At 39.3% G+C, this 17659-nt stretch overlaps 1 protein-coding gene across 2 annotated transcripts; it reads right to left on the bottom strand.

Moving 5' to 3' along the window:
* Positions 1–81: 81 nt before the first annotated feature.
* tnnt2e (troponin T2e, cardiac) lies at positions 82–9807 on the bottom strand. 2 transcript variants are annotated; one of them, XM_083999750.1, is made up of 10 exons: positions 9796–9807; positions 8569–8590; positions 8406–8469; positions 7844–7960; positions 7673–7750; positions 5210–5323; positions 4981–5093; positions 4690–4780; positions 2567–2604; positions 82–571 (listed from the first exon to the last, which is right to left on the bottom strand). In XM_083999750.1, the coding sequence occupies exons 3-10, from the start codon at positions 8448–8450 to the stop codon at positions 532–534; spliced, it is 636 nt and encodes a 211-aa protein (XP_083855876.1). In that variant the 5' UTR covers positions 8451–8469; positions 8569–8590; positions 9796–9807; the 3' UTR covers positions 82–531. The 2 variants fall into 2 exon arrangements, with proteins under 2 accessions (XP_083855876.1, XP_083855875.1); XM_083999749.1 differs by lacking the exon at positions 9796–9807 and adding an exon at positions 9244–9260.
* Between the last annotated feature and the right edge of the window lie 7852 nt (positions 9808–17659).

Raw genomic sequence — 17659 nt, 5'->3', positions numbered from 1 at the left:
GTACATACTCCATCACTTTATTTTTTTTGCACTGTTGTCACCACACTGTAATGTATAGAGAGGCCATCGTCTTGACACTGTATTGCCAAAATCTTTATTTATTAATCTGTTATTTAAGTGTGTGGATAATGTTCTGAGCACTATTGCAACCTGCTGTGGTAGGTAATTTAATTATGTTTACATATCGCTGCCTACATGTGAAAATTTATAGTGCACTGTGGTTCTCTGTGTATGGTTCCCGAAAGAAAGAATAAATAGAGGTATTTTATTGCCACCTGACTTGATTTAGATTCATACGTGGGGACTGGTGGGAAAGTAAAGGAGGAGATGGTTCTGAGGTGAGATAATTTGAACGTAAAGCACACAAACAGGCACGACGTGACTCAAAAGCACAAGTTTCTTTATTGTTTATGTGTACGCCCAGCTCTCGCTCCGCTGCGACTTTGTTAGAGTGAACGTTAATGTCATCAGATTCGACAGCGCTGCTTGTTTCCAGGCGCCTCCTCTGAGGACTCCTGCCGAGGGCCTCCTCTATCTCAGCCTGCCCTTGCCCTTGCCTCTTCCTTTGGCACTGTGGAAGCATAGAGGAAAAAAAACATGTAACAGTTTAGTGTGAATACAAAAACGCACATTAATTAAGAGTGTTTGCTCAGGTCTGCCTGAAACAATCAGTGTCGCAAAAGCTAGGTATTACATTTTTGGATACCACTAGAGATACAATGCGAAGGCTAGGTGTTCAAAATTAATTTTAATGAATCATCTGTAAAAGCATAATACACGTATCAATTATATTAATGACCATAAAACTTAGAAATAAGCTAACTATATTTGAAAACTCATGAACAGCATAGAAAGTGCCAAATTTGTGTTCAACTTTTCTTGTTATGAAAACACTTGAGAAACTGAGTGATTGAGACATGAAAAGAAAATACTTGATGCGGGATGAAGTAGTATTTCACTATGAGCCAAGTTTTGAAAGAAAAAATGTTTTTCTTTTAATTTAATAATGAAATTTAATATTTCCTAACTTAATTATTTTTTCAAATTTCTTCACAAATGTTAGTCTGTTCCATTTTGCAGAACAGGGATGTTTTCCTGCAAAATCTTTTTTTTTTTGTTCATGGAACAAAAGCAAAATCCTTAAAATGTTAAATGTCAAGTACCTGCTAAATGAGAACCTTGCTGAAATTAACTGGTCCAAAATGGAGAAGCTTTGATTCAAATTGGGAACTAATGGATCAAAGAATAAATAAATTGTATATTTGCCACTTATCTGATTTTTTTTATTTGTTGCTTCACCTGATACATACTTTACATATTTTCCAAGTGTAACAGTTCATGAGTACATGTAGTGGCCCATAAGCTCTCTAGTGTTCATTAAGAAGATTACATTGGAATAGAAGAGAGTGAACTGGAGCACAGGGATGAATGAGAGGGCAAACACCAAAGCATCAGGCAATTAGAAGAAGGCAAAGCACGCGACCTCACACAGAACACAGCCGACAAATGAAGCTTTTGTCCTCGACAGCAGCCTTACCTTTGAAACGCTGTCTTTGTGGTCTGTTTTTAGACCTTTTCCAATAAGATCTGATACAGCCACAGTTTAATGTACCAGATAATTGACTTGAAAAGCAGAGTGTAAACACTTACCAGCAAATTCAACACAGATGTCTTGCTTTCTTTCTGCCTTAAACTTTTATGGACTAAACTTTTCAGAGACTGTGTCTTCCAAGAAAGGCCGTGCAGATCGATTTACATTTCAAAATTTGTAACCGATACTGATACATAAAGTATTGAGCGTCTGGGGCTTTGTCATCTCGCAGGACAAATGGCTGATGTGGGAATCCAGACTGTCTGGTTTTGGAGATGTTCTTCCAAACTACTACAGAGTTTCCCTATTTTACTGACTTCAAAGCTGAAATGTAACAGCGGATAAGGCCCACAGTGTTTTCAGCCTGCTTAGATAAAGACATAAGTGGGGATGCTGGGTAATAGATGAACTGAAAAGAGTTGCTACATCAGTTAAAAGAGAATAAGAAATATTAAGGATATAATAATCCAGTTGGGAAAAAAAGTAATCAAATTTTGCATGCATGCCCAAAAGGCTGCATTACACAAGAACCTTAAAAAACAATAACAGAATTTCTACTACTGGGGTGATATTTCTCCCATGGCAAAGTTAGACATAATTTACTACACTATATGTTAATCTACAATACGCTCACACCTCACTCAGAAGAAAGTGTATCACATGTTCCCACTTCATATTAAGTAGGTTGATGTGACTTTAAAAGGCCTTGGGTGTAGAGAGCAATTAATACAATTTTATTTACCTGTAAAGCACTTGAATAGCAAAAAGCTATATAAAAGGAGCTAATTATGCTTTAAAGAATAGATTTTGTCAGAAAAATGACCCAATTAAAGATTTCCCGAGGCTCTTTAAATGAGAACCAGCTGAATATTACATCAGTGGTTTTTAAGAGGAAAGACTGAGAACTGAGCATTTGAATTACACCTGAGATTTCCTGCAAATCTCAGGTGTAGGTCAAAGGTGGCTGCTACTTACCTCTGGTGATCCTGAATACGAGCCTGGAGCTGATTGATCTGTGGGGGACAAACATGGAGGACGAACTACTGTAAGACACAGACAACAGCAGAGACAGGCGGACACCGGCTGAGCCAAAGAGCGGATCTTGTGGTACTAAAGAGGGGCTCAGCAAGGGAAGACATAAGACCTGACATGCAGAGAATTTCATCTGCAGATGGCGACTCACCTCTAGTCTTCCTGACCGAGCTATCAGTCAACTAAATCCCAAAGGCTTGGCCAGAGAAGCTCAGAATTGCAATGCGTTAGGTCGTTCTGGTTGTGCTTGTATCATGAGCAGACAAAATGTCCCTTACAGCCACAACTGAGGGATGAGACACTGACAGCGAAATGTGACTGAGATTAAATTATAGCTGTCAAAAGTTGGAAAGAAAGTATGACAGCTGGAATAATGGGCTAGAGACACCGATCTAAAAAACAAAAACATCTCCACCTCTAGACATAAAGATTTGTGTGACATTTTAGAGAAGATGATTATTAGTCTTAAATATCAGCAGCTATTTAGCTTATCCAACCATAAAGATGTGAAACAGGCACGGGTAATTAAACCTACCTACCACCACCTTAAAAGCAGCCTTCACAAATACCAGCGAATAAACTGAAAACATTTATTTACCTGTATGAAATTGAAGAGATCAGAACAAAATCTCCTTTTTGGTGGAAGTAATGATTAAATGTCATCAAATATATTTGAGAAAATGCCTGCAAGGTTAACACTGCTTGCAGTTGCATCTAAATAAAATCCAATATTAAGACTTACACATTTAAAGTAGCTCCCTTAAATGCAGCTTTATGGTTAGTTTGAATCTGGATTCAGATATGAATGACATGTGACCAAAAAAGTTGCTAATTCAGGCTGAATTCGAGTTAATTCACTATGACTACAAGGCGAACAGCAGACTTAGACTAATGCTCTTATGAATTGCCATCATTGCATGAAAGCTGAATGAAGCCTGGAAATACCCACTTGAGTGGTTTAATGTTTGTACTGACTGAATTAATTTATCACTGGACAGTCAGGCTGCCCAGTAGCTCCTGTTTTCCATCTGTGCAAACTGTGCCAGAGCCTTGCACTCAACAGTATTTAAATGGTGCATACTTTAATGGTAAACAATGACTTGCCATAGCAATAGGATATCTGACTTCTGGGACTTCTCCTCTTGGATTAAGTACGACCACATGCCAGCGTGTGCAAGCTTCCTCATCAAGACAAACCACCAGCTTCACCTTCTGTTTGTGTTGCTAAGCTGCTTCCTGCAGCCCCGGTCTCGGTTTGTGACCCTTCAGCACACGGGCAGCCAAACTACACAACAACCAAGAGGCTCACTCTCCTCATTAAGAGTTACTCACAACTTCTGCTGCTCAACGATTCGGGTCTGGAGCACATTGATCTGGAAGTCAGGTCACATTTATTTTAGATAGGTGCCCTGAGGACAGCTGCATCAGAAGCGTAGTAGTTTCAGCTTTCCTATTCTGGGGCTTCAGGCTGTGCACCATCAGTTTGCCCTCATCATTTTATCCAATTAACTAAATTGATGCAAGAACATAAATCAGGTTAAACTGAAACTAACCAAATACCAAAGTTTTTTTTTTCTTTCTTACAAACATTCTAAAATGGCCTATTTTGCAAGTAAAAAGTGAGACAATCTATTCCTTACTCTCATATTTGTACAGTAAATATGCAGCAAGTTAGCTTAGCAGCATAAGGATGGGAAACAGTGTGGCTCTGTTCAAAGGTAGTACAATTAGCCCAGTACTTCCAAGACTAAGTAGTTAGCATGATATACTTAACTGGACAAAGCCAGTTTTTTTTCATTTCCAGCCTTAGGTAAGATTAACTAAGATAAGATAAGTTAAACTAATGCTAAGAGCTGTAACTTCACATTTAACATACAGACACAAGTTTATTTCCGTAAATGTCAAACTATTAATTCCCTTATAAATATTTCCTAACTCTCCAAACCAGACTGAGTTAACTTTTACACTGACACCATTGGTTTTAAAAGCACGGTAAGTTTGGAGAGAAATTAATTTCTCTTTTACGCTGCAATCGCCACATGAATGCCCTGCGGCAAACCACTTACATCATATTTCTGTTTCTTCAGTTTCTCGCTGAGGTCAAACTTCTCGGCCTCCAGCGACATCAGCCACTGCCACAGCTCACCAGCCTTCTCCCTTTGGAGCAAAAACCAGGAGAAGTTTCAGAAAGAGAGACGAGACTCAAATCAAAACTGTAAAAACACGTCGACACTGGGAATGGGAAGTTGAGGACAGCTGATTTACAAACAAATCACCTGCACCAGACTGGAAATGTGGCCATCGGCCTGCCTGCACTAATGTGAAAAATAACTGCAAAGTAAAAACTGTGGCCTCACTTCAGTTTGTCCTCACTGAGATGGTCGATGGTGAGAACCTTCCTCCTCTCTGCCAGGATCTTCCTCTTCTTCTCTCTCTCTGTCTGTTTCTTCGCCCCCTTCTTGCCATCGTGCTGGATGGGAGAATTAAAAGGATGAAAGCAGACAAGAAGGCAAGGCACCGCATTTACATTACAAACTAGGCATCACATTTTGGAAAATGCATATATGCTTATGTGGGATGACTGACCCTCTGTTGCACGCCGGCATATTGCTGAGTCATGTTTGTCAGAGCTTTCTTCTTCTTGGCATCGTCATCCATTTTCTTACGTGCTTCCTCCAGCTCCTTCCTCTCCTTCTCTTCCTGCAGTACAGATTGTATAAATGTAGTCATGGGGGAAAAGAAACACCTGTCCACCTCCAAAAGACTTAAACAACCTTTACCATAGCTGCAGGAAAAAGTCCAACTTCTTCTAGGCTACTTTTTTAACCATGTGAGGGCAGCAGAAACAAAACACTGGCATGTTAGCCTATTCCTTTTTAAGGTGATTGGCAAAGGTAATATTGGTTTAGTTCACGAGGAACAACTTTACTTAAGATTCATTTGAAGTTCTGTTTCTGGCTTCTTTAGCTAAATGCTGCATTGTGATTGCTAGCTAGTTGTAACAGAAAAAAACATAAATAAGACCTAAATAAGAAGATCTAAATCTAGGTTGTTATTAACCCTTGTGTTATGTTCACATTTTGGACCCTTTGGAACTGTTCGGGTCAAATTGACCCGGAACATTATTGTTGGTTTTAAAAGAAATATAGAACTAAATATTTACATAAAAAAACTCCAACATATATTTTCTTTATCTCAGTTCCAAACAATATAGATAACATACATGAATCATGTTTGCAATTAATCTCTGCTAGATCACATTTAACAATGTAAGTGTCATTCGTTTTTTGTGATAAAGTTATAATGTATGAAAAAAAACCACTATAGTAAAGCCTTGGGGTGTTTGTGTGTGTCTGTGTCCATGTAGGTTTGTGTGTGTCTCTGTGCGTGTGTGTGTGTCCATGTGTGTGTCTCTGTGTGTGCGTGTTTGTGTGTCTGTGTCTGTAAGTGTGTGTGTGTCTGTGTCCATATAAGTGTGTGTGTGTGTGTGTGTTTGTGTGTCTGTGTGTGTCTATGTCCATGTAAGTTTGTGTGTGTCTCTGTGTCTGTGCGTGTGTCCATGTGTGTCTCTGTGTGTGCGTGTTTGTGTGTCTGTGTCTGTAAGTGTGTGTGTGTCTGTGTCCATATAAGTGTGTGCGTGTGTTTGTGATTCTGTGTGTGTCTATGTCCATGTAAGTTTGTGTGTGTCTGTGTCCATGTGTGTGTCTCTGTGTGTGCATGTTTGCGTGTTTGTGTCCATGTAAATGTGTGTGTGTGTGTCTCTGTGTGTGCGTTTGTGTGTGTGTGTGTCTCTGTGCATGTGTCCATGTAAGTGTGTGTGAGTGTGTGTTTATGTGTGCGTTTGTGTGTGTGTGTGTCTCTGTGCATGTGTCCATGTAAGTGTGTGTGTGTCTCTGTGTGTGCTTGCATGTGTTTGTGTGTCTGTGTCCATGTAAGTGTGTGTGAGTGTGTGTTTATGTGTGCGTTTGTATATGTGTGTGTGTGTTTGTGTGTGCGCGTGTGTGTGTGTCTGTGTCCATGTGTGTGTCTCTGTGTGTGCGTGTTTGTGTGTCTGTGTGTGTCTATGTCCATGTAAGTTTGTCTGTTTCTGTGTGTGTCTGTGTCCATGTAAGTGTGTGTGTGTGTGTCTCTGTGTGTGCTTGCGTGTGTGTGTCTGTGTCCATGTAAGTGTGTGTGTGTGTGTCTCTGTGTGTGCGTGCGTGTGTGTGTCTGTGTCCATGTAAGTGTGTGTGTGTGTGTCTCTGTGTGTGCGTTTGTGTGTGTCCATGTAAGTGTGTGTGTGTCTCTGTGTGTGCTTGCATGTGTTTGTGTGTCTGTGTCCATGTAAGTGTGTGTGTGTGTGTTTGTATATGTGTGTGTGTTTGTGTATGTGTGCATCCGTGTGTGTGTGTGTGTGTGTGTGTGTGTGTGTGTGTGTGTGTGTGTGTGTGTGTGTGTGTGTGTGTGTGTGTGTGTGTGTGTGTGTGTGTGTGTGTGTGTGTGTGTGTGTGTCTGCCTGTCTGTCAGTCAATGTATTTCATCCGGGTCAAATTGACCCGAACATCCTATGAAGGACATAAATGCGTAGGGGTATTGTAGCATATCATGTCAATATTTTTTTTTTCTTTCACACGTTCTTCACATAAAATAAGCCAAGGCCATGGATTTTCAGGCCGAAAAGTCGTATCCTTGTATATTTTTTCTTTTAGTAAAAATTTGAAACGGGTCAATTTGACCCGAACACCACATAAGGGTTAAAGCTGCAATATGTCTATTTTTTCAATTCTGTATTGTGACATTAGTAAACTTGGCACATTAATATTTTAAAGACTGCACATCACGTTAAAGTGGAAGGCCTGGCAAGACATAATGGATAGAGTATTCCTCCCTGTTGATTAGTAGCTTGTATGTGTCACTTCTGCAGCCAGGGAAGATTGCCCACTGGGAGGCACACGTGTCCAACTCCCTAATTGCATTTGGGAAACTAGGTGAAACAACATGGTGCCAGCCATTTATTTGTTGTATACAGGGTCATGTCCTGAAAAGGATGAGATGACTGTGATTACTCACAGCGAGGCGAGCCTGCCTCTCCTTCTCCTGCTCGGCACGGACCCTCTGCTGGTCAGCCCTCTCAGCACGACGCTTCTCCTGCACATCCATGTCCACACACAAACACACACAATGTAATTGCTGGGTGCTGCATCACTCAGGGGATCTAACAGGCTTTCCTGGAAGACCTACGATCCTGGTAACGAGAGCGATGAGCTCCTCCTCGTCTTTCTTCCTCTGGACGAAGTGGGCCTCTATCAGAGAGTGCAGCTCAGTCAGATCCTTCTCCTGACGCTTTTTTTGGATGTCCTGCAGTCAAATACACACACACACGTAATGCTATATTATATTCATAATATCAATTCTTATCAAAACTTGAGTTTAGGCTATCTAAAGCCTGAAGACAGAATTAACACCTTACTACGTGTCCAAGGAGCAAATCAATTCCTCTGCACTAAAAATTAAGCTCAAGCAGTTAGAGTAGCATAGTTGGCTCATGTTTAATCCTGGACACATGGGGAAACAGCAAGGCTTACCCTATGAAAAATTAAATGAAGCACTTTTAAATCTCATTAAATCTGCACAATGACTGAAGTGTAAAAATGTCCTGTTTCCACTTCAGTAAGCTTAATGATCTGCTGACACTGGCATCGTATTTACATGTGAGAAAAAAATATAGATTTTCTCATCTAACTCCCTGAAAGAAAATCCCAGAATGTCGAGCTGTTCTTTTAAAATGGCATCAATCACTCACGTCAAAGTCGACTTTTTCTCCCTCTGGTATCTTTGGCACAGCCATAGGTGGAGGAGCAAACAACCTGAAATTTAACATTTACAGAGTTAGAAGGAGGGAAACCTGAACTAGTCAGCAAAATGATGATGAGAATTGATTCAAATTTGAATGACAAAAGACTTACTTTGGTTTGGGTTTGGAGTCATCTATTACAGTAAGAAGAAGGGATAGTCACAGTTAAGATGCAACCATATAAATCTTCCCAACAAATTCATCTATTTATCAATTTACTCTTGAAGACTAACATATTTATATTAACAAAAGACTATATTTGTGGTATAAACTTTCCACTTAATATGTCAAACAGTTTGGCTCTTAATAACTAAAACGACAGTGCCAAAGAGTATTAATAACAGAAACACTGAAGGAACAATAGAAAGCAAACACACTCCAATGTACAAATGTACTGTGTCTGTGAATTATTACTTGCTGGATTGTGTACAATCATTTTAGTCTTTTATGTTACAAAATGACTATTATGCACTGTCTGCAGCCATTTTAATCACAAGGTCCAGTATAGTGGTCACATAATGAACAGCATGTGTAAGAGAATGTGCAAAAGCATGTTGACATTCAGTGGACTGCAGTCTGAGAAAGAGATTTCTTCATTGTGTCCCTAAAAGCTTTGAAAATACCACGTAGCCTTTATTCTGGCAGTGTTTGTGAGCATGTGTTGTACAGCACTTTGCGGTTTTGCAGGAGTCGTCAAACAGACAGTCGAAGGCACCAGACATTCCTGTTAAACTACAGTAATGATCACAGGCTTTAACCATAAGGCCTCCTCAGCAGGTCACAGTACCTCCATCTGCAGCTGGAGTCTCTACGACAGAAGACATTAAAAAAGACCATTCGTGCATCAGCAGGCAAAATGCAAATGGTTTACTTTATTATTCGTAAAAACTATTTCACTCAGAGCAGATATCTGCTTTCTGTATTTCCATATGACAAACTTCCTTGGCTGTCAGAGAGAGAAATGGAAAGTCTAAACTGTTTCTGTATGCCTTGTCACACTGGGTTATGGTGTAAGTATTCCAAGGGGTTTCAAGCAATGGAAGCTTCTGACAGTAGGAGCAGTTCTTTCATAAGTGTATCATCAGAATAAATATTAATGCAGCAGGAAAAAAATAAAGCAGCAAGGTATTAGCCTTAGCATCAGATATGAATCCATTTGTAACAGGGAACTGAAAAGACTGAAACTTACTATTATTATTTCCCACAAATATCTCAGCGCTAAGGTCGTCTTGCCCCAACTAATTAACTGTAAAACAAGGTGCTATGCACAAACCAGAGTGATAAAGTGTTATTTAGTCACACCATGCATAAAAGTTTGAGCAGAGACACCATATGTTACCTTCCTCTGCAGGCTCTTTGTGAAGGCGATGTGAGCAGACAGTTGATCAGCGATCACGATCAGTGGAAGAAACAGACAACAGCTCATCAGTAAATATTCACGGTCTGTTTCATCTACAATATGTTCATGTTACCAAGGGTATCAGTTCTGCCAAAACATGCTGAAGTAAAAAAAAAAAAAAAAAAAAAAACCTCAGAGAAAGACGTTTCTGTTTTTCCACATATAAGAACAACATATTAGTTAACACTGTTCACACATTTACACGAAGGCTATTGATCATTGTTTAACAATAGAATATAACTGTAGAAAAAGCCATTACCTTCAGTTGTGGGAGGCTCTGAGGTGGTCAGGAAAATAAAAATTTGATTATAAGCAATTCCATTGTGCACCAAAAACCTCTCTCAACAGTCATTTTGAAGAAAATATACACTTTATATGCAGTGATGATGAAAGGGTTTAGAAAATATTCAAATTAATAAAAGATTACTGATGTTTAAACCCTCTGAAATGTCAATTTTGTGTCTGTAAATAGATAAAACAGGCAAAGTTTCAACAATAATCAGCAGTGACTTTTTCTCGCAGGCAAACAGTAATTTTGTCTGAGTAGATGTCACACTTTAAACAAAGTTGATATCTCATTTTGGAATGATTTCATCAAATACTAACTCAGCAGGCGGCTCCTCAGCGGCAGCCAAACATTGCAGTGATTAGTGAATACGAAACATGAAAAGGCTAATATTGATACAGGTAAATGAATAGTGAAGTGCTGAAGACAATTTAATATTTGCTGTGATGTGCAGATAGAGACTCTATTTGAAAAGAGTTTTTATATAATTTGTATGTAATGCCCAAGCAATGCCATGTATTATTGTATAACATAGCAGCTGCAGTTTCACTGTCACACAGAAAAATTAAATGAGGGGGCGATGTTCAGCTTAGTTGGTAGAGCACCCGCCCCATGTGTTGAGGCTACAGTCCTCACTGCAGGCGGTTCGAATCCCATGTCCCCCCCCCCTCTCTGCCTCCCATTTCCTGTCTCTCTCTCTACTATCCTGTCCATTAAAGGCAAAAAAGCCCCCCAAAATATACAGTATTTAAAAAAAATGAAATGAGAAGAGAATTACCTTCTACTTCAGGCGCAGCTTCTTCTACTTCTTCTAAGAACATGACAAACATGAACAAAAAGCATGACAAAAGAAGACATGTGCCAACACACACTACGCTATCATAATATCTCACAAGTGTGAAAGAAAAATATAAAAGGGGATTATTACAGACAAAAACAATTCATACAAACCTTCCTTTTTCAGTATCTCTATGACTGAGTGAACAAAATATGGATTAGTGGATCAGTGAGATGCTGGCAAACAGCTTGTGGCTGGGATTTGGTCAAACTCTCAGCACTGTGATATTGTCTCTTGGGACGCGCTGAAAAACCAGCTCTGGTGTCTGCATTCATTCTGAACAAAGCTAAAACAGGGAACAAGCTGATCACAAACTGAGCCTGTGAGCTGCTTGTAACACAATACGCATCAAAGCACATCTCAGTACGTAAACAGAACAACAGGAAGAAATGCCTTTGTTTTGTGTGAAATTATGATTGTATCCAGTTATAATCAGTGGTGGCAGAAGAACCCAGAACTACCAATATCAATGAATCAATGAAACTGACACAGTTCTGCATTCAAAACTCAAATAAACTCAAATAAATGTATCAAAACTACCAGTATCTGCTAGTTCCCAACTTTTGAGTTTGTAGTAACTTGTACAGCTCAGTAGGTAGGCTACATCTGGGGGTGTTTGTTGATTAATGGGGTAGGAGAAGAAGAGGAAAATAACATCCTGCTATAAGAATGTGTTTGCACTTTATCTCTAACTCTAATCCCTCTTTCAGAAATCTTTGACAATTTTACCTCTGCTGACCTCTGTGCATCTCCTCTACAACTTAGTACTTAATTAACCCACTAAATGTTTTAAGAGGAAACTCGTTTTATAGTATAAGTAATAAACAATTCACTAGTCATCTTACAGTAGTTTTCTTTTGAAAGCAGTCATAAGCTAATGTGACCTCAAAAACTTATGTAGGAAGAAAGATGTGTACCTGCTTTTTAGCATACAGACTGGAAACAGAGGAAATAGCTAGCATGACTACAAAGTGTTGTCTAAACTTGGGGTTTTGTGTTGATTAAAGTTTACAATTGCATTCATTAATTAGGGTAGATTTTGTAACCTTCTGACAGAGGTCACCTAATATTTATTTCTTTTTTCATGGTAAGCTGCTAGGATAACTACGATCAACACAATGCAATTTAAGTTAAAGCAGAAGTAAGTGGAATGTTTGCGTTAATATAAGTCTTAAATAGTTATATCTTCCGACAGCAATCACTTATATAGAGTGTTTGGTCTGAAACACGGGTCTGTCAGTCACTCTGCTCTGCTGTAAGCCGAGGAGAAAACTTTCCTTGTATCCTACAACCTTTATCCAATGAGGAGAGAGAACGGCATAAAGGGGCGGTCCTCTCTGTGTGTGCAGCCAAGGGATGCGCGTGAATGTGGTGACGTAGGGACGAGGGCGGGGACTGCTAACTCCATCTGCTGACAGGAAGTTAGCCAAAACGACCGGATCGCTTACTTCTGCTTTAAAAAGATAAATTTAAAGACACAAATGAGCTGCAAATTCAGAAAACATCTTCATCCATTTGAAAATAGATGCAGACAAACACATTACAAATTCAGTTCTACCAACATAACCAAAGTGTTTCCAGTGGACACAAGTGTGGGGCTACAGGGTTACCATAACTTTGGTGTGATAGGTTTAAGTTCAAGGGACTTTGCACCAATATTCTCCTGTGTCGTTTTCTCCCTCACTGTTGGAAATAAGGCAATAAAACATTTTAAAAATTAAAAGTTAAGAGACACACGTTATTTATTACTTTCAACTTCAAAAGTCACAGTCACCTGGAAACACTTTGACTGTGTTGTAGGTCAAACTTGTAGCACATTTGTTTGCGTGATGTTTTGCAGTGTATGTGTCAAATTCACGAAGATGTTTTCTGAATTTGCAGCAGATTTGTGTCTTGGCACATGTTTTTCCATGTTGCAGTGTGTTGAACTGCTCAATAGAGCAAAGCAGTGAAGCAAATAAACACATTTCTTAAGATAAAAGGTGTTTATTTCACAACACAACTATATAAGTCCTAAGTGCTTAGTGGCTTTCCATCACAGATGCTTATACAATATAATGTGTTTTGTAGTTTTTGAAAAATCTGAACATACTGTTTGACCAAATAATGGCAAACACTGCAAAAACACAGCAACGAAGAGACTTTTAAGTCAAATTTGACTTATGAGTCATATCAGACAGGAATCATGGAGGGTTCTCCATGCAACCTTTTGTCGTGATATTGAAACACACAGATGTGTGAGTGCTAAAAAAAAAATGGGATGATGATGATCATTTAGATATAATGTGACTGTTAAACATGAGCTGACAGATCAGTGTTGACGAATGAAGTGTTAACGTTCAAACAGAAAATACATTCAGCTAGCTCGCTATGGTTTTCATCACTGACAGCAGACACTAACAACAGCAGACACACAGGAAACAAGACTGTACACACACATGTGAAGCCGTGCAGAAGCCTTTACCTTCCTCTTCCTCGATTTCTACCTCTGAGTGGACATAATCAGGTCAGCTACGTCTCGCAGTGGAAGCTTGGACGTGACATTTTGCTTTCAAAAACACAGTGATTGCTCTCAAAGCCTTTACTTACCTTCCTCCCTGAAAAGAAAAGAAGAGGAGTTTAGAACATTTGGGTGAATAAATCAAAATCAGCTGTGTTTAAAAATGCTATATGCTTGGAAGATGAAGAGAAAGGACTCACTGCATCTCCTCTACTTCTACTACCTCTACCTCTTCAGACATTGTAGATTAGAAGTACCTGAAGCAGAAAGCAGACATTAAATGCAAACATCAAAAATCTCCTCTTCAATTCACCACACAGATAGCGAGATTCATTTTTTAACGAATTCCTTGGTTTGGAGTTAGTAATAGAATTTATTGCAGCTGTTAAACAAAAACACTCGTGCACACAGATACTCAGTTCTCTTGGGCTCGATATAATTAGGACTGCTCACATTTATTTTTGTATGATAATGTTTTTCTTGCTGTGATTTGTGTTGCTGTTTGTCTTCTTGATATTTTCCTCTTTATCTTATCAGCTGTAATGTTTTCTACCAGCTCTTGAGATTTCTCTCCCTTGGACGGATGGGTTGTATCACTCTTCTTTTCTTCTCCTTTCAATGCTTTTATCATTTGTGCAAACAACTAAACTAAAACCTACAAAGATAATAACAAAAAAAAAAGAACACAAAAAAACAAAAACCTTGGCTTCATGCTGGGAGATTGGACCAATTGTAGAATTTGAAATGATTCCACCATGGGCACTGCAGGCAGAGGCCCAGGGCTTTAAACAGCTCCAGGCCTAATCCTCAGCCATTTCCTCTTGGCACTGATCAAGGCTTCAGGCAGTCGACTGGAGTCTGAACAGCACAGAAACTACCGGGTCTACAGGAGTTCTTCAGGGACGCCCTGACGTTTCTGAAGCCATGCATATCATATTAGCTTTGATACGTAAACAATTTTCCAGGTGCTCAAAAGACTTTGAAGAGGCACGTTGCAAGAAATGTCCATCATAACACTGACATTTTGTTTCTGTAGAGTCTTAAAAAAGTCTGTTATTTGAGTCATTAAAGGGGCATTCCTGTAGTTTTACATAGTACTAATCTACCCGTGAACAGTTGTCCTCTGTTCCTCTGCAGCTTCATTAAGTCTAAACAGTGTTAGGCCTACAAGGTCTTGGCTTGGGGTTTGACATTAGCGAGTGTTTACCAGGACTTTTTTTTTTTGTTGCATTTTGGGAAATATAGGACACGATATGTAGGATTAAAATTGAAGTTATCTTGGAAAGTACACTTACATGATAACTGGTGAGTATTTTGTTTCTAGAGTCCAGGCTATAGGAAATAGGCTAGCTCAGCATTTGACCTTTGCAAAAATCACATTTGTTGTTGTTTCTTTTTGGACAAAGAAGATTTTTATGTTAATTTATCATCTTTATAATTACTTTGATTTTTTCCCCCAGAGTACAGCCTTGCTGTTTCCAACTGGTTGTCAGTTTTTATGCTAAGATAAATAAGCTAAACCAATCTTAGCTTTCCAAAGCTCATGTGCATGGAATGAGTCCAATTCTTTATATAGAGAGGTGTAGCTATTGTCACTCAAGCCTCCATAACTACAAAGACAACAGCAGGGTTTTTGGGGTCAAGGTCACAGGGGTAAATTCAATAAGGCTGTGGTATCACTAGGTTTGGTATACATCAGAATATGACGATGCACAACAGTCTCTTGAACCACGTATTTTCCACATGCTGATAAATCACCAGATCATAAAAACGGGTGTCAGTAGAGCTGAACAGTGGGGGAGAGCAAGGGTCTATTTTTAAGAATAATAGAGTGTGCTTTTGAACAGGTGTGGAGCTACTCCTCCAGACAATGGGCTTGGCTCACCTCGACGTAGTCACTGTAAATCAGCGAGCTGGGACCCACATTCAGACAGGCTATTTTTGTCATTGCGGTTTGGTCAGCTGCTGGTTGGTGAACATTTTTATAACAATGCCTCTCAGGACTTTGTCTTGCTTTTTAAACATATCCCTCCTCATAGAGACCGGTTCATTCTCGTTTTCTGTGTGGTAATAATAGGAACATATTTCATATATGTGTTGGACGGGTGATGTTGGGATAGAGAAAATTAGCTCCACATCTCCAGTTCCCCCTCTCTCCCTCCCTCCTCCTGCCTGGCTGCAGTCCTGTTCTTTTTTTTTCAGGCCATTTCAGTGGGCCAGCTGCACATTCAATCTCCGCAAGCCATATTTACACCTTCCCTGTATATGGTTACTGTCCAAAGTCATGCTTCTGTTTAAATTCTGTTACATCTCTTCTCAAATTCAAACATTGTGGTGCTCGGAGTCTCAGTGTGGTTGTTACTGGTGTCATCAGACTGAGCAGCTCACGTCAAAAGACAAGGGAAGAGAAATGTGCAGACGAGAAAGTGAAGAGAAAGTGACTGTGAGACAGGGAAAGGCAGAAAAGGAGAAATAGACAAATACCATCTGGCTGAGGAAAAGCACTGACTGGAAACCCAAAAAGAATTCACAGTGTGTGTATGAGGGCCGTCATGGCTGGGGTATTAAATGTGTATTTGCTTTAATGCATGCGGTCAGTCCCCGTCTGGCTGAAATTGTGGAATAACACACAATCTGACAGTGGCAGGAATGTTGCGGGCGCTGGTTTCGGCATTAGGCAGCATTAAGTCAAAGCCCAAAGCATGCTACCAACACGGCAGTCTCAGGGGCGAGCTTAGCACCTTCTTCACCGGCATATGCGCCGCTCAGATCAGAATACATCAAAGAAAAGCCATCATAAAATCTTTAAGAGTCTACTTAGGCAACGTCTGAGCCAATTTAATTCAGCATTCATAGTTTTGTATAAGTTAACAGCTAGATGTTAGATCACGCTGAGGGGGTTTTATGGATTCAATTCAGCACAGCTCACCTGAAGTTTTGTCAAATTGACCATGGTTTTTCAAAATCGGACACATATTTTCAGTAAAAACTACAAACCGTACATCAGCCCATATTTTAACAATGAATAAAAAGATGCTATGATGTTTTACTACCATGCACCAAGAGGTCAAGGTTGTGCTCTTACCTCCTGTGTGTGTCCCTGAGGAAGAAATGGGATTAGCAGCAAGTTGGTCTTATTCTTTCACATCCAGACAGAGACAAGTTCAATCATCCACCCCACCAAATAGCATACTTAATAAAACCTTGTCTGTCACGTGACCACATATCTTTTGTATGACTGGTTAGGGTTGTCAGTTCTATTGTTGGAGGCAGAAAGATGAGTTACACCTGGGGAGGAATGCTGCCTTCAAGTGCTCCTCGTGATCTGCTTCATTCGGGGCCAGATATTGGAAATACAACTTGTTCCACTTCAAATGGCTTTTTGACAGAAAATAAAATTGATCTTGTTAGGTTTGTGGTTGTTGTTTCTTTTTGTTTCTAGAAACATAAACACAGGGCTACTTGGTGCTGCTGAGGCAAATTGGAAAGTTGGAGTCGTAGAGTTTTGACATCCTAAACTCATGCAAGACCAATCCCATCAGCCGTCTACTATCAAATACGCACTGACACTGTAAACATCACATTTTAGCCGTGTGATCATGATAAAATTATATGTTTAAGATGACACTGTGCATCATGACTATATTTTCTGACAGCACTTGAAGGCAGCAGAGGGTTTGACAATGACCGGGTCCTTTGTCCCTACACCACCTACCCTTGAATTACAAATAGGCCATAGTTACTACCACAACTGCTGTTTGATTAATCATCATCACAATTTAAAATTGCATTAAAAATACAAAATTCTTTTGTCAGACCAACAATCAGTACAATATGAAGAAAACTAAATGGATAGTTAGTGATGTTTTCTTTTTTTTAATTTGTTCAGCTATAAAAATGATCAGGAACGTCAAATAACCAACTAAGGCACTAATAATGATAATGTTCATTGTTAATAAAAGCTGAAAATAAATTGAACAAAAGATATTGTAAAAAGAAGTTTAAAGTTTAAAGGGTAACGCTAGCTACTTGAAAGACACCATTAAACTTCAATTCATCAAGAACAATAATGGAAATAAGTCTTGGATTTTACTGTAATCTCTGGCATTTTGTAGACATGTCAATTGTTTAAATGTATTAAACAAATTAAAAATAGTGGCCTTACTTCTACCTCAGCATT

The sequence above is a fragment of the Trachurus trachurus genome (genome assembly GCF_905171665.1).
Source record: "Trachurus trachurus genome assembly, chromosome: 23".
NCBI lineage: Eukaryota > Metazoa > Chordata > Actinopteri > Carangiformes > Carangidae > Trachurus > Trachurus trachurus.
The sequence above is the reverse complement of the archived record's forward strand: the minus strand, read 5'-3'. Positions and strand labels throughout refer to the sequence as shown.